The sequence below is a fragment of the Indicator indicator genome, chromosome 7, assembly GCF_027791375.1.
Source record: "Indicator indicator isolate 239-I01 chromosome 7, UM_Iind_1.1, whole genome shotgun sequence".
In the NCBI taxonomy this organism is placed as follows: domain Eukaryota; kingdom Metazoa; phylum Chordata; class Aves; order Piciformes; family Indicatoridae; genus Indicator; species Indicator indicator.
In genome coordinates, this window is record NC_072016.1 from 1,586,849 (window position 1) to 1,611,880 (window position 25,032).

The 25,032-nt window shown below is 45.2% G+C and overlaps 1 protein-coding gene across 3 annotated transcripts in view; it reads left to right on the forward strand.

Moving 5' to 3' along the window:
* Nucleotides 1-25,032, forward strand: part of FGFR2 (fibroblast growth factor receptor 2) — a 98,891-nt gene that overhangs the window by 24,944 nt on the left and 48,915 nt on the right. For all 3 annotated transcript variants that reach the window (XM_054382215.1, XM_054382216.1, XM_054382217.1), the window contains 2 exons: nucleotides 3,287-3,456; nucleotides 14,932-15,055. In XM_054382215.1, the coding sequence (XP_054238190.1) occupies nucleotides 3,287-3,456; nucleotides 14,932-15,055 (294 nt within the window). The remainder of the gene's footprint in view (nucleotides 1-3,286; nucleotides 3,457-14,931; nucleotides 15,056-25,032) is intronic.

The window sequence follows — 25,032 nt, forward strand, 5'->3', positions numbered from 1 at the left end:
TTGCTTTTGACCTGCCAGTTTACTTCAGCTTTGTGGGAACTGTGAGTAGAGCCCAGTAGTGGTCACCATACTTTGCCTTGTGGAAGATGTTTAGTGCCCAGTGGAAATATCCTTTTAATTAATCAACATGTGATTCTGCCTTTGCCTGCTGTATTTGTAATGTGATTTGGTCTTTGCGTGTAGCAGCTAATTCCTCTGGTTGGCTTTCTTTTAAAGTCTTCTGTTGTTTTAATGTGATCCTGATTTTCAGCAAACAACATCAGCAGTGATTTTCCTGGCATCCCTAATTCACTTTAGTCCGTGTAACGATTTCGTAGTGTTGCAGTTAAATCTTCAATAGCTACCTGATTCTCTGTTTTGATTACATGCACAAATTTGCCTGGCTTTTCTACTTCATTAATTTCAACACTAATTGCCCCTGGAGGCAAAAAAATAATAAAACAAAATAGAATTCCTTATCGTTCGCAGCATCATTACAAGCCTTGCTTTGAGAATGTTTTCTTTATACTGAGAGAAATGTTGTGAGAGGCTTGATTCCTGTCTTTTCTATCCAGCTGTAGTTTTATCTGGGGAGGGGAGTGGTAGCAGGATTTCAGAGTTTGTAGTGATTGTAAGAGCTGCTATAAATATTCGAGGAACGTTAGGCAGCTAATGAAGGAAATGAAACAGGGCTGAGAGCAGTGGAGTTATTTTTCTGGACCCCTATAGTCCCTAAAAATTCCACACTAATCTGATTTGCTTCAGGAAAACTCCATTACAAAAGAAATGGACATTTCCTACTATTAAACAGAATCCTTAACTTTTAAAAAACTGTTATGGTGAGACAACTGAAGCAAGGCCAATGTCAAGACGCTGTGCAAGGCAGCCAATATGGTGCAGAGGTCCAGAGCATGGAATAACTTTGTAAAGCCAGGAGGATGCTTAGGGGACCTGAGTATCTCCCCTGTGAAGAGAGACTGAGAGCCCTGGGGCTGTTTGGTCTGGAGAAGAGAAGACTGAGAGGGGATCTGATCAATATCTATCAATAGCTGAGGGGTGGGTGTCAGGAGGAGGGAGTCAGGCTCTTTTGGGTGGTACACAGGGATAGGACAAGGAACAATGGGTTCAAACTTGAACAGAGAAGATTTCAACTCAACGTGAGGAGAAACTTCTTTACAATGAGGGTGACAGAGCACTGGAACAGGCTCCCCAGGGGGGTTGTGGAGTCTCCTTCTCTAGAGACTTTCCAAACCCATCTGGATGCATTCCTGTGTGGACTATCCTACGTGATCCTGCTTTGGCAGGGGGAACTGCTGATCTCTTGAGGTCCCTTCCAACCTCTGATATACTGTGAGAGTGTGATACATGGATCTGTCTACCCAGATTTCCTGCTTGGAGGATAAAAACAGATGGGTAGTAATATCTTTATATCTTTTTTTTTCCTTCCCTTTTCTGGTGTTTTTCCTGTGACAATTGGCTGAGGACCTGGCTGAGAGAGGGGTTTTCTACATGCTCACTTTCATCCTGGGCACAAGCTGGGCAAGGGCATGGCAAAGCCTGGAGAAGAGGAGGCTCCAGGGAGACCTAAGAGCAGCCTGCCAGTACCTGAAGGGGGCTACAAGAAGGATGGAGAGAGACTGTTTGCAAAGGCCCGCAGTGACAGGATAAGGGGCAATGGCTTCAAACTAGAGAAGACCAGATTTAGATTGGATGTGAGGAAGGACAGTGGAACACTGGAACAGGTTGCCCAGGGATGTGGCTGAGGGCCTGTCTCTGGAGATACTCAAGGTATCTGTATCAAAGTATCTGGAGATACTCAAGAGGGCTCTGGGCAACCTGTTGAGGATGTCCCTGCTGACTGCAGGGGGAGTTGGACTGGATGAGCTTTGGAGGTCCCTTCCAGCCTGGACCATTTTATGATTCTCTGGCCAGGAGTGAGCGAGAGCCAGGAGAGCTTTGCCAGGAGCTGGGACAGGTGATCACTTCAGTAAACATTGGCTGAGACACTCTGGTTTTATGCTGTGGGGTTGGACATCACTGAGCATTTGGGCTTCAACTCCTGAGCGGGAAATCCCTGCAAAATGGTCAATGCTGTTCTGAGTTTTGGCTGGTCCACATTTACTCCTTTGGTTTCTTCTTCTTTGGTTAAGATTTCAGAAATCTATTCCATTTGGAAGTATGTTTCAGTGGTTTCTGTGACAGTAACAGCAGGGCTTACCTTGCTGTGAGCTTTAGTGTGCTGCCGGGCAGGCAGATGTGTTTATCCCCTTTCTAACAGATGGGGGAAGGTTAAGGCTGATGCTTCCAATGGGTCTTCTGCCTTTGCCTGTCTGGCTTCGCAGCTGAAGGCTCAAATTTACTGAGCGCTTGCAGTAACACGACTGGAGGTCAAAAGCATCTGATGGCTTGAGTCTGCTGAGGAGCTTGGTCCCTCTGTCTTACCTGATGTACATAAACCAAAGGATAGCTGGGGTTAATTATTGGAATTTTGTCATGTATGATATACTCAAAGATTCGAACAGACTCAGTAAGGTTGGAAAAGACCTCAAGGATCATCAAGTCCAACCTGTCACCCAAGACCTCATGACTACTAAACCATGGCACCAAGTGCCACGTCCAGTCCCCTCTTGAACACCTCCAGGGATGGTGACTCCACCACCTCCCTGGGCAGCACATTCCAATGTCTAACAACTCCATGAAGAACTTGCTCCTCACCTCTAGCCTAAACTTCCCCTGGCACAGCTTGAGACTGTGTCCTCTTGTTCTGCTGCTGGTTGCCTGGGAGAAGAGACCAACCCCCACCTGGCTACAACTTCCCTTCAGGTAATTGTAGAGAACAATGAGGTCTCCCCTGAGCCTCCTCTTTTCCAGGCTAAACACCCCCAGCTCCCTCAGCCTCTCCTCATAGGGTTTGTGTTCGAGGTCTCTCCCCAGCCTCGTTTCCCTCCTCTGGACACATTCAGGAGTCTCAATGTCCTTCTTAATTGAGGGGCCCAGAACTGGACACAGTACTCGAGGTGCAGCGTAACCAATGCTGATCACAGGGCAGAATGACTTCCCTGCTCCTGCTGACCATACTATTCTTGATGCAGGCCAGGATGCCATTGGCCTTCTTGGCCACCTGGGCACACTGCTGGCTGCTGTTTGCAGAGCTCTGGTCAACACCTGTGACATGATTTCCATCCTTCTACTCCTCCAAAATCACACCGAAAGTGAACCTGTGCCCTGTTGTAGGTCTGCAGAAGGGGCTGGAAAGGGAGCTCAGGTTCTGAGTACTGATGTGCCTGGCTGTGTCTCTTTCAAACAGGGGCACCATACTGGACACACACAGACAAAATGGAGAAGAGGCTCCACGCAGTGCCTGCAGCGAACACCGTCAAGTTTCGCTGCCCTGCGATGGGGAACCCAACACCGACCATGAGGTGGCTGAAAAACGGGAAGGAGTTCAAGCAGGAGCATCGTATTGGTGGATATAAGGTAAGATCACAGAGTCACAGAACACTAAGGATTGGAAGGGACCTCGAAAGATCATCCATCCCAACTCCCTGCCCAGGGGAGGTCAGACAGGAACGCATCCAGGTGGGTTTTGAAAGTCTCTAGAGAAGACTTCACAACCTCTCTGGGCAGCCTGCTCCAGTGTTTTGTCACCCTCACTCTCATGATATGATTTTGCATTTTTTGTTCTTGACCAAGACTGAAAAAAAAAACCAAAGCAAAAAACACCCCACCAAAAACCCTCCAACCAAATCAACCCACACCACAAACCCCCCAAAACAAAGCACAAAACCCAACCCCAACCAACGAACAATAACAACAACAACAAAACCAACAAACAAAACAAAACAAACCCCAAACAAACAACAGAAAAAAAAAGCCTCCAAAACAACAAAAAACAACTTGCTGAAGTCAGCAGAACATCTTTTAATGGCCTGGATCAAATGTAGAAAGGGATTGCTTTCTTCTGGGGAAGGGGTGGGTGGTTTCTTTGGCAGTTCTGAGCGCTAATTATATATATATTTTTTTTTTTTTTGTTGGTCTCAAATTCAAGCTTGTAGCAAAGAAGTGCAGCTGAGGATTATTTGCAGAGACTTATTTGGAAAACTTAAGCCTGACTTTGCAAGGCAGAGTTGAGACTGTTTTGCTATGCTCACTTTTCAGCTGCATTGTTGAAAGCACGACCATCCACTCTGGTGATTGTAGGGAGTTTAGTAAGGGAGGGGTTGGAAGGCAAAAGTTATTATATTCTATAGAGTTTATGGTCTGTGAAACTGAGGTGGGAAGTAGAAATTGAGGGACAGCAACAGCAATTACTTGCAAGGGATTGTTTGAATTTTAAACAGCTTCAGATTAGATGCTTCATTCTAAATTGGTGGTTACTGATTAAGAGAGGGTTTCAGGGAGGCCAGCTAGCTCTATGGGGGAGCGCATGGACCTTTAACCTCCTTGTATCTGCCTAGGTCAGGTCATAAGTCAGGACTCGGTCATCTTATCCCATTCCTCCCAAGGAATGGGAGTGTGACTGATGGCAAATTGCTTTCAGGCTCTACCCTTCCCATCCTGCCCCACGTTTCAGTTACCTTAACCTCTTCTGAGGACCTTCTGTCAGTGGCTTCCTCATGTACCTAACACCTCAGCAACTTCTCTCCGAAGACGAGAAGGTTCCAAATTAGTCACCTTCTAAGTCCCAGCCTAGAACTTCTCCTGAGGAGCTCAGTGAAGTTTGTATCTGTCCCTGGAGGTGTTCAAGCGCCATGTGGAGCTGGCACTTAGGGGCACTTAGGTTTGGTGTTGAGACTTCAGTGCTGGGTGGAAGGTTGGACTGGATGATCTTAGAGGTCTCTTCCAACCAGATGTATGCTGTAACTGGTAGTTAAGACAGAGGTTAACTGACTTTTCCTGGTGTCACAATAAGCTCAGGAGCGAGTCCTGGGGCCTGCCTGCTACTGCCTCACCCCAGCAGCTGCACTATTTTTGGGGGGCCACTTTTTGCCATGCCCTGATGGAGCCAGGGTGTATATTGCTTCTTGCGCTGTTGACTCAGATCTTGCTTGGTACAGAAAAAAACAAAAATCCCATCCCACCAATTTTCAAGTGCAGAGGAGGACAGGCCATAGTATTCTTTGCTCTGTAGCTAGATTTACTGTAGAAAGTGTCAAATTTTCCAACATTTCTGTTCACAGAGAGCAGAGCCCAGAAAAATCTTCCTGCATGAAGACTAATTATCTAAGTAGACTTTTCCGTCTATGTTTGCTTACCCCATAAATTACTGTTGCTTATGGGTGTACACCTGGCAACACCTGCCTTTCATAGTGCTGTGGAGTGTTAACATCTTGGCTACGGTTCAGTGATTTTTCACCTTTTTTAGTGCTTTTTTTAAAGACAGAAAAAAAACCCCCAACAAATTAAAAAAAAACCCACACAGTAAACCAAACAACCAAACTAATCCTGTCTTGGAAAATAATAGTAACTGGTTTAGTACTGCCTGAGGCATGATTTGAACACTTGACATCTCCTGAAGGGGAAATGTAGATACCACTCTTGAAAACAATGAAGGAAAATGTGTCTTGTAAGGCAGAGTGGAGATACCTGATCTCTGGCCTGGGACAGTGACCTTGGAGGGATGGATCAGCTTGGCTGTGGTAGGGATTTGGATGAACTCATTTATACTTGAGCCTATGAAGTGGCACAAATTGAACTTTTGCTCGTGTGTATTAAAATAATTCTGTTTCCTAGGTATGTGAGATGAACCCACAGAGGTCTGTTTTTAAAGCCAGCAGGATGAGTGAAGTATATACTTATAAAATCATAGCTTCTTGCATCTCTTCAGTAAAGAACAGAAGGAAAAAGAAGAGGAGACACAGCTGTGGGTTTTAGACTTTTTGTTGTTGTTGCTGCCCTCAGAAATCCATCAAATTCCAAATGATCTTGTAGCATTTCCATATTGTCATTCTGCCTACCAAATCTAGATTTCTTTCTGTGTTTTGAGCAACCCTCTCTTTAAGATTGAAGTTTAATTTCAGTGAATGGATCTTAAAGAACAAGAGCTTTTGGGGCTATATCCTCTTCTTGTCAGAGGAATAGGATGAGGTCACTGTGGACCTAATCAAAATTATTCTGGGATTAAGAGAGAATTGTGTTTTCTTGACACCTCTATGCTGACAAACTTGTGATGAAAGAATTCTCAGAAAGGACTGAGGCTTTCCATGCTGGGCTGTGTTCAGCCAGATATCACAGCAGCTGAAATCATGATCATTCTTGTTTTGAATCTCCATCTATTTCTGCTGGAGACATTCATATTCAAAATACTTTGAGCCCCTAGAATAGCTGGAAGCAAACTTGACCATGTCTGCCATGTCCACTTGATGGAACACTACCTGTCCCATTGGGAAGAGGCAGTTGTCCCTTTGAGACTTTAAGAACAAAGTAAAAGGAAGGAAAATGTGAAGCTTTCCATAATCCTTCAGCCATCTCGAGCTAAGAAATCTCTTCTTTGTATTTTCTTTATCACAACCAGATAGTGACCTGTGGCACTTTGTCCCTCTGACTGGGGAATGTCTTGAGTCAATTTGCACTGGGGCAGGCTAGCAGAAGGGTGTGTGTGCTGGCCAAGATAGCTTCCAGAGCAAAATTCCTCCACCGTGACTAACTCCGGGTGGCGAATTTCAAACCCGAACTTTTAATGGTTTTTCAAGGTGTGCAAAAAGTTCCTGCAGCAAGGAGGAAGGGAGCACTTATCGTTGGTTTCAATCCTTTTTAGTCTTCCCCCCCCCCCCCTCCCAAGTGATGATCTTGCTTGAGTATTTAGAGGCTTTGAACAATTGCTTTGAGTGAATAATCGAAATCCTCTCTGAGACACCACAGGAGCCTTTGCTTTCTTGTATACCACCCAGAAAGCAAATGTACTTCTATCAGCTGTTCCTGTTTAACAGGTGTGTGTTTTCACATGTGCATTTTGATAAGCTCCATCACTACAGCCATCACACACACATTTAAATGCAGGCAGCCAAATGCAGAGTTAAGACAGGCTTCTGACTCCATAGGCTTTCCCACTTCCTATAGCTTTTGGATGGATGTTCTGCACTCGTTCTCTGTGGTGGGTTGAAATTACCCTTCCAGCTGATTTGGGGAAAACTACCCCCAACGTAAAATTGCCAGACCAGCTCAGTTGGAAGCAAACGAAGCCATATTTACAAGCAAAATTAAAATCTAGAAATATGGAATGAAATGAATATGTACAAAATATACAACATTGACATGTATGTACAATTTATAAACAACACAAGACACCCTACCACCACCCCTGTCCCCGGGCAGAACCAGGGGGTTACCAACAGCTTCCCCCTCCCCCCTGTACAAGGGACAAGAGAAAAGGGAAGAGCAGAGAGTAGGTTGTTAGTGCTTAGCCACAACAAGAACACAGCCAAGGTCAGCAACAGCCAAGCAAAAGGTACCAGCTGGTATCTGCTAGAGTGGAAAGACCAAAAAGAGGAGGAGTTAGTTTATACAACTGACTTTATCTTAGCTATCAGACCAATAGGATTATTTACACCTTATCATTATTTCCTCTTTACATCCAGTGGTTATTTATTTACATTCTAGCAGTTTCTACTCAATCTGTGGAAAATTTCCTAGGCATCAGCCTAAACCTGCCACATTGTCTCTCCCCGAGCACTATCAGTATGTGTCTGAACTGTGCTGGATTTGTGGGGAATCATATTTTGGTTCCTAATCCTTCTTTCTTTTGAAATGCATTTGGAATTGACCCTTTTTAGCCTTTCATGACTATTTTTCACAACTTATCTGTACACTGAAGACTTGTATTTTAATATTAAACTCAACTATTCACCTTTTTTTTTTTTTTAAATATGACACTCCAGAACCAAAAGCTTTCTGTGAAACATTCTTTGCCTCTACCTGGATTCAGAATCATAGAATCACAGAACTGTTAGGGCTGGAAGGGACCTCAAGCATTATCCAGTTCCAACCCCCTGCCATGGGCAGGGACACCTCACACTACAGCAGGTTGCTCACAGCCACATCCAGCCTGGCTGCAAAAACCTCCAGGGATGAGGCTTCCACCACTTCCCTGGGCAACCCCCTGGGCAACCTGTGCCAGTGTCTCACCACCCTTGTGGGGAAGAACTTCTTCCTAACATCCACTCTGAATATACCCACTTCTAGTTTTGCTCCATTCCCCCCAGTCCTATCACTCTCTGACACCCTAAAAAGTCCCTCCCCAGCTTTCTTGTAGCCCCCTTCAGACACTGGAAGGCCACAAGAAGGTTTCCTTTGAGCCTTCTCTTCTCCAGACTGGACAGCCCCAACTCTCTCAGTCTGTCCTCATAGCAGAGCATCTCCAGCCCTCTGCTCATCCTCGTGGCCCTTCTCTGGACACCTTCCAGATCCTCCAGAGCCCTCTTGTAATAGAGGCTCCAGAACTGGATGCAGTGCTCCAGGTGGGGTCTCACCAGAGTGGAGAAGAGGGGGAGAATCACCTCCCTTGACCTGCTGGCCACACTTCTCTTGATGCAGCCCATGATGTGATTTGCTTTCCAGGCTGCAAGTGCACACTGACCAGTATTCCTTGGTGTTTTGATTCCAGCTTGCTTCCTGCCTCCAAGCTCTATCTGAAGGGGATAGGTGTATTCATTTGATAATTTAGTTAATCAAAATGTTCAGAGAGATTGTTTGAAAACTGGTTAAAATCTGATAGAGAAGATGGCGAAAAAAAAACCCACCTCAGGAATTTGTTGGAAGAGCTCACACCTAGTCAGGAGGAGAAACAAACCAAGGCATGTTGAAATTGTATTTATTACTCAATAAAGTACCATTTTTGGGCATGAAGCACAGATAAAACATGAAAATAGGTACTGCAAAGCAATAGAGGGGGAAAAAAAAGTCAAAGCTTTTAGTTATTAAACTGTGGTGACAAAGTATGTGAAGGGTCAAGCTGTGATTTGAGATGCTTGGAATGCAGTTGTTCCCTGAATTTCCCTCCATCAAGAAAGGCAATGACAGACTGGGAGCGACAGTCTGCAAATCAGGTGAGGGAGCAGGTGGAACTGTAAGGGTATTCTCTGGGATTTTGGAAGAGCTCAATAGAAGGTGGAGCTTCAGGGAACAAACCAGAACTAACAGGGTAATAGCTGCTGGAGAGTTAGTCAGGTTAAGGAGCTGCAAGAGTTTCCTACAACTGATGGATCTCTGTTTGGGGATGCTTATCCTTTGCTGGACCTCTTGTGTCTGCTGAGGAGGCTTCTGCTTTCAGCAGCTTGTTGCTGCTCTCCTGGTTTTCTCCCAGTGGATTAGTTCACCTGAGCTCCCTACTATGTTCTGTTTGCCAGAAGAGCTGAAGTCATCTATGGAAACAGCTTCAGTGGACCAGCTGGCATTACCTAGGGAAACTCAGTAGGGGCTGTCTGGAGAGCTGGAGGCCTGGTGCCTTCAGTTAGAAGGGACCTAGTGAGCAACCAGGAGGTGCCTTCAGTTAGAAAGGACCTAGTGAGCAAGCAGGAGGTGCCTTCAGTTAGAAGGGACCCAGTGAGTAACCAAGAGGTGCCTTCAGTTAGAAGGGACCTAGTGAGTAACCAGGAGGTGCCTTCAGTTAGAAGGGACCTTGTGAGCAACCAGGAGGTGCCTTCAGTTAGAAGGGACCTAGTGAGTAACCAGGAGGTGCCTTCAGTTAGAAGGGACCCAGTGAGTAACCAGGAGGTGCCTTCAGTTAGAAGGGACCCAGTGAGTAACCAGGAGGTGCCTTCAGTTAGAAAGGACCTAGTGAGCAACCAGGAGGAAGCTAATGGCTTTGACCTCCATTACGAAAGAGTCCATCTACTTAGAATCTTAGAATCATTAAGGTTGGAAAAGACCTCTAAGATCGTCAAGTCCAACTGTCAACCCAGCACTACCATGACCACTAAGCCATGTCCCAAAGTGTCATGTCTACATATTTCTTGAACAACCCTAGGGATGGTGACTGAACCACCAGTTTGTTCCAGTTTGTTCAGTAAAGACATTTTTCCTTGTATCCAATCTGAACACCCCCTGGTGCAATTTGAGGCCATTTCTCTCTTTTTGTCACTTGATTCTGGGGAGAAGAGGCAGCTGCCGCACTAGAACCTCCCTTCAGGTAGTTGTAGAGAGTAATGAAGTCTCCCCTCAGAGCTTCTTCCCCAGACTAAACAACCCCAGTTCCCTCAGCTGCTCCTTACCAGACCTGTTCTCTAGACCTCTCACCAGCTTTGTTGCCCTTTTCTGGACCCTCTCCAGCACCTCAATGTCTCTCTTTCACTGTGGTGCCCAAAACTGAACTCGGTTCTCAAGCTGCAGCCTTACCAGACACTTGTCTAGCTTGGTCTCAGTTGTTTGAGCCAGGACAACTGGGGTGTTTTTAGGGCAAAAGAAAAGTGTAGGTGTTAATCTTGTTGATTGTTAATTGTTTTTAATCTTGTACTGGCAGCTTGAGTCACAAGGATGAGTTTTTTTGTTGTTGTTGGTTTTTTTTTTTTTTGTTTTTTGTTTGTTGTTTTGGATTTCCCCCCCACACCTCTAAAATGAATATCACTGCTGTAGTCCATCTATTTGCAGAAGACCTGTGTGCTGTGGGAGCACTGCTTTAAAACTCTTCGGAAACTTGCTTCTAAACAAACTGGTGTGGTTTTGGTGCTGGTTGGCAGAAATGACACCAGCTTTGCTGCTCAAAGGCAGACTTTGTTGGGACCAAGTAGTGAAGGCAGGTTACAGCCCATGTTCACAAAGCCTCTGTGGTCATGAGTGTTGTAAGGGGAGTGATTGCAAGACCACACTGTGTCTGGGAATCATAGAATCATTGGATGTTTGGGAAGGGACCTTTAAAGGTCAGCTACTCCAACCCCCTTGCAGTCAGCAGGGACATCTTCAACTAGATCAGGTTGCCCAGAGCCCTCTCCAACCTGGAATGGTTCCAGGGCTGGGGCATCTACCACCTCTCTGTGCCAGTGTTGCACCACTCAGTGTAAAAAAAAATTCCCTAGTCTAAATCTTCTCTCTTTAAATTTAAAACCACCACCCCTTCTATCACAACAAGCCCTGCTAGAAAGATTCTTCCCATCTTTCTTAGAGGCCCCTTTTAAGTATTGAAAGGCTGCAATGAGGTTTTCCAGAATGAAATGTTCCACTTGGGAGTCTTCAGCAGAAGATGCCATCATCTGAGTTTGCAGTGCTGTGCTTGTAACCAGAAAGTGCTAAGCTAGCAAGCTGAATCTAGTTGAATCCAGCTCCAGGACATAAATCCAGTTGTGTAAGGATGCATCATAAATACTTCGGGCCTCTACAGCAGTTGTTCAGCTTCAGTAGAGGAGGCTGAAGCTGTTGTTTTATTCTAAAGATGTTATCTCTTCTCACTGGAGTTACAAGAAGGGCACAAATTCTTGCTCATATTGCCATCCAGGAGATCCACTTGTGATTGTAAATTAGTTGTGTTTCCTTATTGAATGGTAAACAATCTCTTGTGTTTTCCTATCAAATTAATTACTTACAGCTTGTTACTCTGACTTTTTGTTTGTTTCTCTGCAGAACCCTGATCTGTTCTTCCTGTTTTGCAGTCAAATAGGTTAAAAACCACTTACTCTGATTCTGAGAAGTGTGATGTAACTTGTAATGGAAAAAAGGTCAGGTCAGTTTGACCAAGTCTTCTTCAAAAGAGCTCATAAAGAAGTAAAATACTCAAAAATATGTAGCTGGTGCGTTTGTTCTTTCCCAGTGGTTTATGGCAGTCATTCATCCTGATCCCAGCTTTGGCTTGCAAGGTTGCTTAGCAGGATAACAAGACAATAAAATAACCCTGATGAACTCTCTCTAGTTACATAAACTTACTTAATTAGCTCTTTATAGTGTGACCAAATAATAAAATAGATATATTTGTGGTGTGTACCATCAAGGAGAGGGACTGAGGGAAAGGAGCTATAAGTTGGGAATGCAGATTTGAGGCCATGTCACACATTTCTGTGACATTTAAGTAACATCCATGCCCTTCACCTGCTGCTGGAGTCTCATCTACATTTATCTGGTTTTTCAAATCTCAGTCTTGAACTAATAAGTGATAGAACAAGAGGAAACTGCTGGAGGATAGGTTTAGGTTGGACATTAGGAAAAAAATTATTCACAGAAGGGCTTGTAAGGCACTGGAACCAGACTTCACAGGGCAGTGATGAAGTTGCCATCCCTGGAGGTATTTAGAAGTTGTGTAGGGATGTGGTGCTTAGGGACATGGTTTGGTGGTGACCTGGCAGTGCTGGGTTAATGGCTGGTCTTGATGATCTTAAAGGTCTCTTCCAAACAAAACTATGATTCTGATATTATTAGCCTGTAACTGGGCAGTAATAGCAGTAACTAGTTAATGAACTGATTGCTATCTGGGGGACTTGGAAAGTCAGAATCCTCTTACAGAGAGGCCTCTTCTTCCAAGCTCTGAACTGAAGGCATTTCTACCTCCCACAAGTGTGAGGGCTCAGGTCCTGGCACCGAGGACACAGCCCTGAGCAGCCTCTTTCTGCTGGAGGAGGACCTACACAAGAGTCAGGCATCAGACATGATTTCAGGGCTGAAGTTGTAATGATCTTTTAAGAATGTATAGTTGCTGGAAGTGTCACTGAATGGCCCATCATTTTTTGTCTGGAGTACTGCACTGCAATACTGCTTTCCATTTGGCTGATGAAAATGACTGCAGCAGACTGTATTTTCCTTCCATTTGTTAAAGCAAGTACTTTGCAGTTTAAAAGCTGTACATGACAGCTACATAATGTTAAGATCTTTGAGTGCTTTGTCAAAAATGTAATGCTAAAACAAGGGATTAGTGGATAGCCAGCAGAGGTCATTTTGGGAGCCAAGTTATGATGCAGGAAATCTATATGTGTACTGGATGACTCTATAGCCTTCCAGTGCTGGGATGTATCCTGTTCTCTGCAAGAACTCCTTTTGAGTTCAAATAGGAACAGAACAGCACCTTCAGTACATCTGGCCAAGAAGGATTCTGTTACAAGAAAGATCTGAATGTGCTGTAATGCGTCCAAAGAAGGATCACAAGGATGCTCAGAGGGCTGGAGCTCCTCTCCTATGAGAACAGGCTGAGAGAGTTGGGGGTTGTTCACTTCAGAGAAGAAAGGCTCCAAGGAGACCTTATTGTGGCTTTCTAATATCTGAAGGGGGCTACAAGAAAGCTGGGGAGGGACTTTTTAGGGTGTCAGGGAGTGATGGGACTGGGGTGAATGGATCCAAGTTAGAGGAGGAGAGATTTAGATTAGATGTTAGGAAGAAGTTCTTCCCCATGAGGGTGGTGAGAGACTGGCACAGGTTGTCCAGGGAGGTGGTGGAAGCCTCATCCCTGGAGGTTTTTGCAGCCAGGCTGGATGTGGCTCTGAGCAACCTGCTGTAGTGTGAGGTGTCCCTGCCCATGGCAGGGGGGTTGGAACTGGATGATCCTTGAGGTCCCTTCCAACCCTAACAATTCTAAAGAAGTGCATATCCTCATGTGCTGTTTCCATCAGGATTTTCTTCAGGCTTTTTTGGTCAGGCAGCATCTTCTATTTCTTTCTTGTGCTACCTCAGAGCAGCAAAAGATGTGGCTTCTCTGTCTGTGGGAGGGATCCCAAGCATTGTCCTGCTGCTTTCCACGAGCTGTGTAATAGAGCTATTAGGAAAAGGTGGAGGCTTGGATGTTAGGGGATCACATCCATCCTATATTGCTGGTGGGTAGTTAGTATTATCAGATGATTGTTTGGATACAGATGGGAAATACCCTGAGGGTGTGAATTCAGTGAGTGGATTGAGAGGTAATACCTTGTAAACATAACTGCTGCTAATTGGTGGTGTCCTCATAAGGCTGGTAGGACTGAGTGTCTGCAGAGCTCAGGCTGGAGGTGAGGTGCACTTAGATCTTCATGTGTGAAAGCTTCCACTGCTGCAGCCATGCACTGCACCTCTAGTCATAAATGAAGTATCTCACTGTCCACAGCTGTCAGCTGAGTACAGAGGAGGTTTCTAAACATAGATGACAAAACCTTATCTGGAATATTGTGTCCAGTTTTGGGGTCCCCAGTTCAAGAGGGATCTGCTGGAGAGAGTCCAAGGGAGGGGTACAAGGATGCTGAAGGGACTGGAGCACTGCCTGGTGAGGAGAGGCTGAGAGCCCTGGGGCTGGTTAGTCTGGAGAAGAGAAGACTGAGAGGGGATTTAATAAATGTTTCTAATTATCTGAGGGTTGAGAGTCAAGAGGGAGGGGACAGCCTCTGCTCAGTTGCACCCTGGGATAGGACAAAGGCCAATGGATATAATCTACAGCACAGGAGGTTCCACCTCAACACAAGGAGGAACTTATTTACCGTGAGGGTCAGCCTGGAACAGGCAGTTCAAGAGGGACAGGGATTTGCTGGAGAGAGTCCAAGGGAGGGCTACCAGGATGCTGAAGAGACTGGAGCACTGCCTGATGAGGAAAGGCTGAGAGCCCTGGGGCTGTTCAGTCTGTAGAAGAGAAGACTGAGAGGGAATCTAATCAATGCCAATCAATAGCTGAGGAGTGGGGATCAAGAAGGAGGGGACAGGCTCTGCTCAATTGCACCCTGGGATAGGACAAGGGCAATGGATGGAAACTACAGCACAGAAGGTTCCACCTCAACATGAGGAGGAACTTCTTCACTGGGAGGGTGACAAAGCCCTGGAACAGGCTGCCCAGAGAGGTTGTGGAGTCTCCTTCTCTGGAGACTTTCAAGCCCCATCTGGATGTGTTCCTGTGTGCCCTGTGCTGGATTCTATGGTCCTGCTCTGGCAGGGAGTAGGACTCAATGATCTTCAAAGGTCCCTTCCAACCCCTAAGGTCGTATGATCCTATGAACTCTTCAGGAAATGTTTCTTTTGGAGGGATGGGAAGAGGGTGAAGCTCCGCTGGTGAAGTTCTCAGCCTTTGTGGTTCCCTCTCTCCAGGTGCGCAACCAGCACTGGAGTCTCATCATGGAGAGCGTGGTCCCGTCCGACAAGGGGAATTACACCTGCATCGTGGAGAACCAGTATGGCTCCATCAACCACACCTACCACCTGGATGTTGTTGGTGAGTAGAACTGGCACCAGGGAGGCAAGGAATGAGTTGCTTTGTTAAACCCTTTAGAGCTGAGCTGTTGTGTTCTGTGTCAGCGTTGAAGGGGATTTTGCATGAGTCTGAAGATGAAGCTCTCGCTGCCTGCCCATCTGCTCCATAACTTTGGGTGTTCACCTCTCTCACTTGTGTCTGTAGGACTGATCTACCCATGCCTTGGCAAAGGTGTAACATCCATGAGGTTAGCCTGGATAAGAGGAGGCTCAGGGGAGACTATTGCTATCCACAACTACCTGAAGGGAGGTTGTAGCCAGGTGGGGCTTGGTCTCTTCTCCCAGGCAACCAGTGACAGAACAAGAGGACACAGTCTCAAGCTGTGGAGGGGGAAATTTAGGCTTGATACTAGAAAGAAGTTCTTCACAGAAAGAGAGATTGGCCGTTGGGATGAGCATCCCTGGAGGTGTTTAAGAAGAGCCTGGATGAGGCACTTATTGCCATGGTCTGGTTGATTAGTTAGGGTTGGGTGGTCAGTTGGACTTGGTGATTTTGGAGGTGTCTTCCAACCTGGCTGATTCTGTGACTCTGGAATTGCTGTTGCTGTGATGCATCTACAAGCATACTGTGGTGACCAAAAAATAAATAGAGATGCAATTGGAATAAGTAGTATTACAATTTAATTATTACTTCTACAATTGTGCTAACTAATTGTAATGACTAGAGTTAGGCAAACTGTGAGGTGAGCCTTTAGGTTGTTGTTATTGGAGCTGAAACAATTATTTAGTTTAGTTTTTCAAATGCAAAGCTAGATGCTGACTTTGAACCTAGTGCAGATCTGGAGCTTCAGGAGAGGTACTTTGCATTCACAGCTATGTAACAGAGAGAGAATCATAGAATCACAGAATAGTCTGGGTTGGAAGGGACCTCCACAGGTCATCCAGTCCAAACCCCTCTGCAGTCAGCAGGGCCATCCTCAACTAGATCAGGTTGCCCAGAGCCCTGTCCAGCCTCACATTGAATATCTACAGGGATGGGGCCCCAACCACCTCCCTGGGCAACCTGTTCCAGTGTTCCACCGCCCTCATGGTAAAGAACTTGTTCCTAACATCCAATCTCAATCTGCTCTTCTCTAGTTTGAAGCCATTGCTCCTCATCCTGTCACTGCAGGCCTTTGCAAACAGTCTCTCCCCATCCTTCCTGTAGCCCCCTTCAGGTCCTGGCAGGCTACTATTAGGTTTCCCTGGAGCCTTCTCTTCTCCAGGCTGAACACCCCCAGCTCCCTCAGCCTGTCCTTGTAGCAGAGGTGCTCCAACCCCCTGAGCATTTTCCTGGCCCTCCTCTGGACCTAATCCATCAGGTCCATGTCCTTCCTGTATTGAGGGCTCCAATGTGCTCCACCAAATTGCCACTGAGAGCTAGAGGAACCTTCATGGAGCAGAGAAGGAAAAAGATAATGTTGTGATGGGGATGTCCTCAGACTGAAACCCTACCACCAACCCCAGTGTGGTGAAGTCATCAGAGTCTGTGACATGAAGCACAGGGAAGCCAGCCGAGCCCTGTGAGCCACCCAGCTCATCTGTGCTTGGGCTTAGGTGTAGTGAAAGCCACTGAAAGCAGGATTCTTGTTGCCTGAGTGTGGTATTTTGTCATCCTGGGTGGAGTGAGCTGTGTGTATTGTTGAGGTGAACTGAGTGACTGGCAAAGCTTTTTTTCTTGTTTGAACACTTGTTTAAACAAAGTTTATGGAGGGTGCAGCAGCAACGACTGCCAGGGATGGTAGTAAATTGTGTCCTGTGTGATCCTGTCCTCCACTGACCACCCTGCCTGGGCTTGTTGGGGTGACGCTTGATTTACACAGCCTTGCCCAGGAAGAATATAAGAAGATGATGAATTGTGGCATCTTTGGAGACGTTTTAGGGTTTTTTCTTAATCCTTCAGGGAGCCCTAGTTTGGCTCAACTTCGGTTTTGCTTGAAACCATTTTGTAGTAGGCTACATGGGAGGCAAAAGCTTTGCTGTGCTGGGAATTTTCCTTGCTGAAACAAAACTTGTTGAAAATTCCCCTTCCCTTCTCTTTCCCCTGCTCATTTTCCTCATTACCACTCCAGTCTGAATCTGGCATGTTTCATGGTGATTGTAAATTTTTTTTCACCCATTTTTTTTTTCCTAGGCAATGTGTTCATGAGCAAATATTTGTCAGAAACCCTCCTGCCTCCCTTCCCCCTCTGCACCTTCTGAATGTCTTACATTGAGAAACCTTATGCAGGAGTTTATTTTTCCTGGCAGCAAGTTACAGTGACCTGCATGAATGAACGGAATGGTAATAAGGATTATGTCATTTATTTAAATGTCTATTCCTTTCCTATAGAGAGGCAGAAAAGTAAATAATGAGGTTTTTCAGAAGTGCCTAGTGATTTGGTGTGCTGATGACCTGGCTGATGGCACCCAACAGAGTCTTGGGTTTTCTCTGGGCAGATAGTTATTCAGCATTTCTTGATTCTTTAGCCTTATGAGAGATGAAACCAGAAGTCCAGAAGTGACTCTTGCAAGTCACAACCTGCATTTTGGAGTTCTGCGTACTCAATGGTTTTACTTTCAGGTTGTTGTTTGCATTCAATTTCAAGGGTGTAATGATTAGTTTGCATTGAAAGCACGTGTAGGAATATGCATCCTATGCTTCAAAGAAGAGTTTGGGTTGGAAAGGGACCTTAAAGATGATCTAGTTCCAACCCCTCTGGCACTGGCAGAGACACCTTCCAATAACCAGGTTGCTCAAGGCTTCGTCCAACCTGGCCTTGGAGATACCTGTCTTGAATTTACTGTGAGTCTTCCAAGACACATTGCATTGGGACTTAGACCTGAAAGGAGAATTGATGTGAGAGAGCTCAGCCATCACTTTGTTGCTGAAAGCTTACAATAATGGTGGAGGTTGGGCATAAAATTGCTGAAGCAGTAAGTTAAGACTGGCCAGAAGGGAAAACTGACAGTTTCTCTAGTTAAGAGTGTCCTACAGAAATTAATTTTGTGCTTTTTATTTCTGTTTCCACACACATATTCAGTTCCCACAGGGCTGTGGAGAGTTATGGATGTTTGTTTAGAGGCAATTGCATGCCTAGACCACATCTTACAAACCTCAGGTTGTAATTTTAGATCGAGTTGTGTGTGGAAAACTGTCAGTTGCAAGCCTCTGAAATTGCTTTTTCTATATGGTTTAACTGGTTCCAGAGCTGATTAAGTGTAAGTAATAGCAAATGGTATTAAACATGGTAACATATTACACTAACATGAGCATCTGACTATATGGTGTAATGTAGAGAACCCTCTGATTATGTCACAGATTTGGGAGGTATTCCAGCAAAAAAATCGTGCCAAATAATGACACAATGCTAGTTAGGAATATCCACTATTACTCCATGCCAATAACTTTCCAAACCTTGAACTCTTCTGACAATTAAAAGCTTGGAGCCAGCAGGGCTGAGCAGCTTTTCAGTCAGAGTGAAGGTGTGAACTGCTCTCGTTTTTACCTTGTAATTACTTGCAAGAACCCTCTTAAAATAGTCAGCCCAGCTCAGATGGTCTCATTCAAATTTACAAACTTGGCAAAGCCCTTACACAGAGTTTTGTACAATGGGAGTAGAAAATACTGAAGGAAAAATGCAGAAAGTCATTGGCAGCCTCTCTGTATTGCAGGGGATACTGCTGCACGTTGACAGCGTTAGCGAGGAACCGTTGATCTGGCCGGGACAAAGTTTAGTCTTTAAATGTTGGGGGTACCCCAATCGACTGCTTTTCCCTCCTCTCCTCCACCTCCATTTCAAAACAGGTTTCAGCAGGCAGCGTGCAGGGCTTTGCTCCGGGCTGCAGAATGTGTTCAGGCTGCGGGAGCCTCAGATGGTGGCGAAGCAAAATTCCTTTCGGGTCCTGTGAAAGGGAGACGAGCCGAGATTGGCTTTGTATTGGAGCTCTATCCAGAGACTTTAATTATTCTCGGATACTTATTGTCCAAGGCAACGTGCCAGCACTCAGTAATTGCTTACAACCAAACCCCAGAGAGGCCGGAAGAAGGAGGAAATGTCATTGTCCATTTTATAGATGAAAACCCGAGCTGTGGAGTGATGAAATTTCTTGCCCTGGGTCACACAGGAAGCTGGTGGCAGAGCCAAAAAGCAAAGCTGGTACTTGAATCCTAATCCAGGACCTTAATTAAGAGAATGTTCTTTCCCTCGTACAGTTTAGCCCATCAGCTGTTTTTTTTTTACATGCAGCTGAAGTGCCTTTCTGTTCTTTTGTGTTTAACAGCAGGTAGAAGCTTGCATTTTTATAGCAAGCTTACTAATAGACTAACTCCATTCTCATTAAACATATATAGAGTCATGCAGTCTTAAGGGAGAATGAATGGAAGCGATGTGGTTTGCACTTCTGAGTTGTGTTGTAGTGAATCCGGGTTGGAGGAAGCAACGTGGGAATGCAGCCACTGAGACTGGTATATAATTAGATCACTCTTGGATTGCAATTATCACTAGAGTGCAATTTCAGTTCTCTTTAAGCATGGAAGTAACTAATTGAATTTATATTTTAATGGCAAAAAAAAAAAAAAAAGGAGGAAAAAAAAAAGGGAAAGAAAAGGTTAGTCTTTGAAGAGTCTTAGTGCAGGTAGCCTTTCCTGTCCTATTTAATGTCATCATCCAGGGAAACAAAAGGTGGTTTGGTTTCAGCTGGAGTTTGGCACATTAGCTCCTTTGCTGGGTTTTATAAGCAGCTGTAACAGCATGACACATCTTCCAAGAATGGATAAGACAATCCTGCTGTTTACTATGAAAATGAACATAGCTTTTCACAAATATATCTATATAGCTATATCTTATCTATATTTAAAAGAAGTCCTTTTGCAGCCAGCCTAGCTGTAGCTTGACCACTTTCTAACTTGCTTAATAGCTGTGCCTTTGGCTCTTGTTACCGAGGAGTCGAACTCCAGAGGTGGCAAAGTACCACGCAGCTGTCCCTAAATATTTCCAATTTTCATATGAAAACAAGTGAGAGAATAACTTCTGCTCCAGGAAGCATTTGAAATCACTCTCAGTTTGAAGCTTGGGCCCCAGAAATCTCATGTATGAGTGGTTTTTCCTGATGGCTGTGCAGAGAAATGCTTCCATTCTGAATTCTGGGAGGTTTTAGAGGGCTTTGAATGTGTTTTATTCTTGCATTTTACAGCACATTCTTAAAAGAAACCTGATTAAAATGGAACACTTCTGCTGTTGGTGTTTCACTGTTTATATTTCCCCTAGTTTAGGGCAGGAGAGAAGACTTTGTTTCTAGTCACTTTTATTTTTGGATTCTCATGTGCTCTCAGAGCTGCCAATATGGCACAGATTTTTTTTTTTTCTTCCTTTAAAAGAGTTGTTTCCATTTTGTCATTCCCCAATTCATCACCGCATATGCATTGTTATTTGCTTTTTGTTGAGGCTTGTTTTGTCAAAACACGGTTCAGAATTGGTTTGACTTCACTGCAGTAGGCTCTTTAATTTCCAAAGATTTATTTTTAGGATTCAGGTTACATATGAAAAAGGAACTGACACCAGCTAAATGCATGCCTTGGACGTTGCATCACTAATGTCTGGCAGGAGTTCAGTGTAGATATTACAACCAAGCCTAAACTTGCATTTCTGGCAGGTGTGCTCAGAGTTGTTGACTGACTCTCTACGTGGACAAGCTTTAGCTTGATGCCTTCACCCAAGAGCTTGCGGCAAGGGACATGATGAGACAGGGGCTGGAAGCGTGAAGGAATCCACGCTGATGCCTGCCCTCAGGTATTTAGTTAGGCTGAGAGGGAAGAAGATTTTATTTAGTGTACTGACAAGCCCAAGTGTGGACTTTACACCTGGCACTGGGCTTTTGGCAAGGTGTGTGCACCTAAGACGTGATGCAAATTGTTTGGTGCTGGAGGGTGTGCAGTTCACTCCTGGAAACAAAGACTGCAGTGTGATAATTCAGCTAAGGGAAAATTAAAGGTGATGCTTCTTCCTTCCCCCCTCTTAATAAGGTAAAAATATTCCATCCTGTTAGGTTGTAGTGATAAAGCTTCAGATTTCATTGGAGTAGTCTGGCTAAGTTAGGTTTTATGGCCAAATGTCATTACTTCATCTGCTGGGCGAGCAGTGGATTTGTCATCTTTGGAATGCTTCTTGCAGACTCTGCTAGGGGAGGACTGGTCTCCCTGTCCCACTTTCTGTCTCATTACAGCCCCAAGGCAGGTATTTCTCTCTTTTGATGAGTGAGGAGCAGGATATTGTTTCAGCTCTGTTATTATAATTTTTAATCATGCCTTCTAATTGGTGCAGTATCCTACTCGTGGAAGTGCAAGTAGGAATTTGCAGGAGCTGTCTGAGGATTCTCACAAGGCTGTTGCCATGTTAAATGTGCAATTGGCAGCTGTCAAAAGCCAGAGCTGGGTCTAATTCTTATTGTTAATCCTTCTATCACCTGATGCAGTTTCTTCTAACAATTTTTACAGAATCACAGAAACATTCAGGTTGGAAAAGAGCCTCAGGATCACCAAGTCCAATCCAGAACCCTACTCTAAAGGGTCACCCCTAAACCATATCCCCAAACACCACATCCAAACAACTTTTAAACACATCCAGGCTTGGGGACTCCACCACCTCCCTGGGCAGCACATTCCAATCCCTGACAACTCTTGCTGGGAAAAAAAAATCCTCCTAATGTCCAGCGTAAACCTACCCAGTGGCAGCTTGAGGCCATTCCCTCTTGTTCTATCACTAATTACCTGTGAGAAGAGACCAGCACCAGCCTCTCCACAATGTCCATTCAGGTAGTTGTAGAGAGCAATGAGGTCTCCCCTCAGCTTCCTCTTTTCCAAACTGAACAGCCCCAGCTCCTTCAGTCACTCTTCCATCAGATTTATTCTGTTATTGGGAAAGCCATCAGTGTAATTGGCAGTAACTCGGTCAAGTTACATCCTCTCTAAAAAAGGTTAAAAGAACCGAAAAGTTTTAGTTATCACAAGCATAGAAAGCAGTGAATGAGCTGTGATTCTGACTGGATGAACACAAGGCTGTGAATCATGTGTGTGCATGTTTGCACCTGCATTTCTTCATGCTGTCGCCCCACGTGGGAGGAAACACAGAACTGGGACAACCCCATGGCTGTGTTGGGATAGCTGCCTGGGATGAGTGAGATGAATCCTTCCTGAGACCACCACACTGGTGGTTTTAGGGATTAAATTAGGGTTAAAAGATGTAGTATAGGTGGAAGTGAATGGAGATGGCAGCAGGCGAGTTGTGACTGATGAGCTGAGGCTGGGGGAGTCTGGGGAAGATCCAAGAGGGTAGGGATGCCCAATGCCAGCTCAAGGGGCAATGGTGGAAGTCGAGGTATAGGAAGTTCCATGGAAACAGGAGGAAGAATTATTTCACTGTGAGGGTGACAGAACCCTGGAACAGGTTGCCCAGGGAGATTGTGGAGTCTTCCTCTCTAGAGATATTCAAGACCTGCCTGGATGAGTTCCTGTGTGACCTGCTCTAGGTGACCCTGCTCTGGCAGGGGGGTTAGACTGGATGAGCTCTTGAGATCCCTTCAAGCACCTGTGATTCTCCCAAAGGTTTGCAGTGCAGGGAGGAAGAAAACCTTGAGGAGTAATACCAGCATGAGATAGGTAAGAGGGCAGGGTGTTGAAACAAGTTTTCCAGGGAGGTGGTGGAGTTGCCATCCCTGGAGATGTTCAAGAAGCTGTAGCTGTGCCCCTTCAGGATATAGTTTAGTGGTCATGGTAGTTGGGTTATGGTTGGACTTGATGATCTTAAAAGGTCTTTTCCAACCCTAATGATTCTGTGATCTGGCAGTACCAAAATGTGGATGAATCAGTAAAATGTGAAATTCTCTGGCTATTAAAAAAGAAAAACAACCCAAAAATTGCACTTTAAAGTCTTCATGTTGGTATCCTCTCCTCCCACTGCTCTGCAAACCACTGTGTGGTTTGAAACCCAGAGGTGGCTGTGTCTTCCAGGTTTGAAGTTGTTAGGTCATCATCTTTAGATTGTCATCATCCCTCTGGTGCAGCTTCAACAACAGTGATTCCATGTAAACCTACAAAACCATAATTTCCTAAGCTCTTCTGGATATTGATCTGCTCTGTAAATAGGAAATATGAAGATGATTTTTCTTTTTCTTCAGGTTGCTCTTCAAAAGATTACATGAATAGCTTGACAGTTCTGACTGTTCCTGACAGAAAACCACTGATGCTGTCAGAACTTGAGCTGAGAGAAGAACTCAATGGGACAGTCTGTTAGTTGGAATAAAGTTCATCTTTACTCTTTGAAAAAGAAACTTGTGAGGGGCTAAAATGATATACTTTAGGGGATTTTTAATCATCAGGCTAGATGATCAAAACAGTTGTTCATGTATTTTGTTTTTCCAAGTGAGTATCCATGCTTTGATTAGTGTTTCTATGCTGCCCTGTGAGGCCACATCTGGAGTATTGTGTCCAGTTCTGGGCCCCTCACTTTAAGAAGGACCTCAGGGAGCTGCTTGAAAGAGTCCAGCACAGATCCACAAAAATGATTAGGGGTGTGGAACATCTGCTTTATGAGGAGAGACTGAGGGAGCTGAGGGCTCTTCAGCCTGGAGAGGAGGAGCCTGAGAGGTGACCTCATTGCTGTTGATAAAGATGTGCAGGGTGAGTGTCCAGAGGCTGGAGCCAGGCTCTGCTGGGTGATGCCCAATGACAGCACAAGGGGCAATGGTGGAAGCTGAGGCAGAGGAAGTTCTATGGAAACAGGAGGAGGAATTATTTCCCTGTGAGGGTGACAGAACACTGGAAGAGGCTGCCCAGGGGGCTTGTGGAGTCTCCCTCTCTGGAGATATTCAAAACCTGCCTGGATGTGTTCCTGTGTGACCTGTTCTAGGTGATCCTGGTCTGGCAGGGGGGTTGGACTGGATGAGCTCTCGAGGTCCCTTCCAGCCCCTAACATTCTGTGATTCTCTTTGCAGTGGTTTCTGCTGCCAGGTTTGGATTAGATGCTTTTACTGAGCAACAGAATTTCATTTCATCAGTTGGTTTCAGACGTGCCTTTCCATCGACAACCTGGCTAATGCATGGGTGTAGAAGAGAGGTAAAGAGCTGCGGAAAGTAGCAGGAAACCTTTCTTGGTTTGGAGCACAAGGTTGATGACGTGCTGTGAATGCTGCTGCATCTCACAAACTACCTGGAGGTAGTGAATCATTAGAAACACAATGACCAATGTGCATTGTCAAGGTCACACCAAGAGCAGTCATCTTCAGCATCTGGTACAACCTTTAGGACAGATTAGGGATTCTGTATTGCAAAAGGGAGGGTGACCCTGATGAGGGAATAACTCCCCTCCTGACATGGGAGCATGGCAAACTTGATCAGCAGGGAAGGCAAGCCCATAGGCTGAGTAAGGTCCTACCCAGGCATGTCTTGAGGTGGAGCTAGGATGATCCAGCATAGGGCACTGAAATTGGGCACTGGAGCTTCTCTCCAGCCCTGGAAGTCTGTGCACTGGGTATGGTCAGTCAGCCAGCTGGGAAAGGGAGAAGGCTGTGGTCCAGCTGATAATTTCACACCTACATTGCTCAATGGAGCAAGTGTGCTGTGTAAGGGAAGGGGGAGAGTGTAGAAATGTAAGAGGGCTTTTAAGGGTTTACATAACCTTTTCCATTTTACTTTAAAGGCAGAGCTGTTTTCAGGAAAGGAAATTTGGAGGATGAAAAAAATATGCAGTCAGGTCACAATAACAACAGCCATAATAACTCGCAGTGTGTGCTTTATGGCATTGCTGGATACACTGGTGAGCTAAACTGACTGCAGCTGGGAGAGGACATCATCCCTGTGGGGGATATGCCATTTGCCAGGCATACTGCAAATCTTTGGCAAAACCTACTGGAGAGCCCACTCCAATGATGCTGGACCCCAGCATTGTCTCTGGTTTTTGTAAAGCAGCTGAGGGCTGGGAGTAC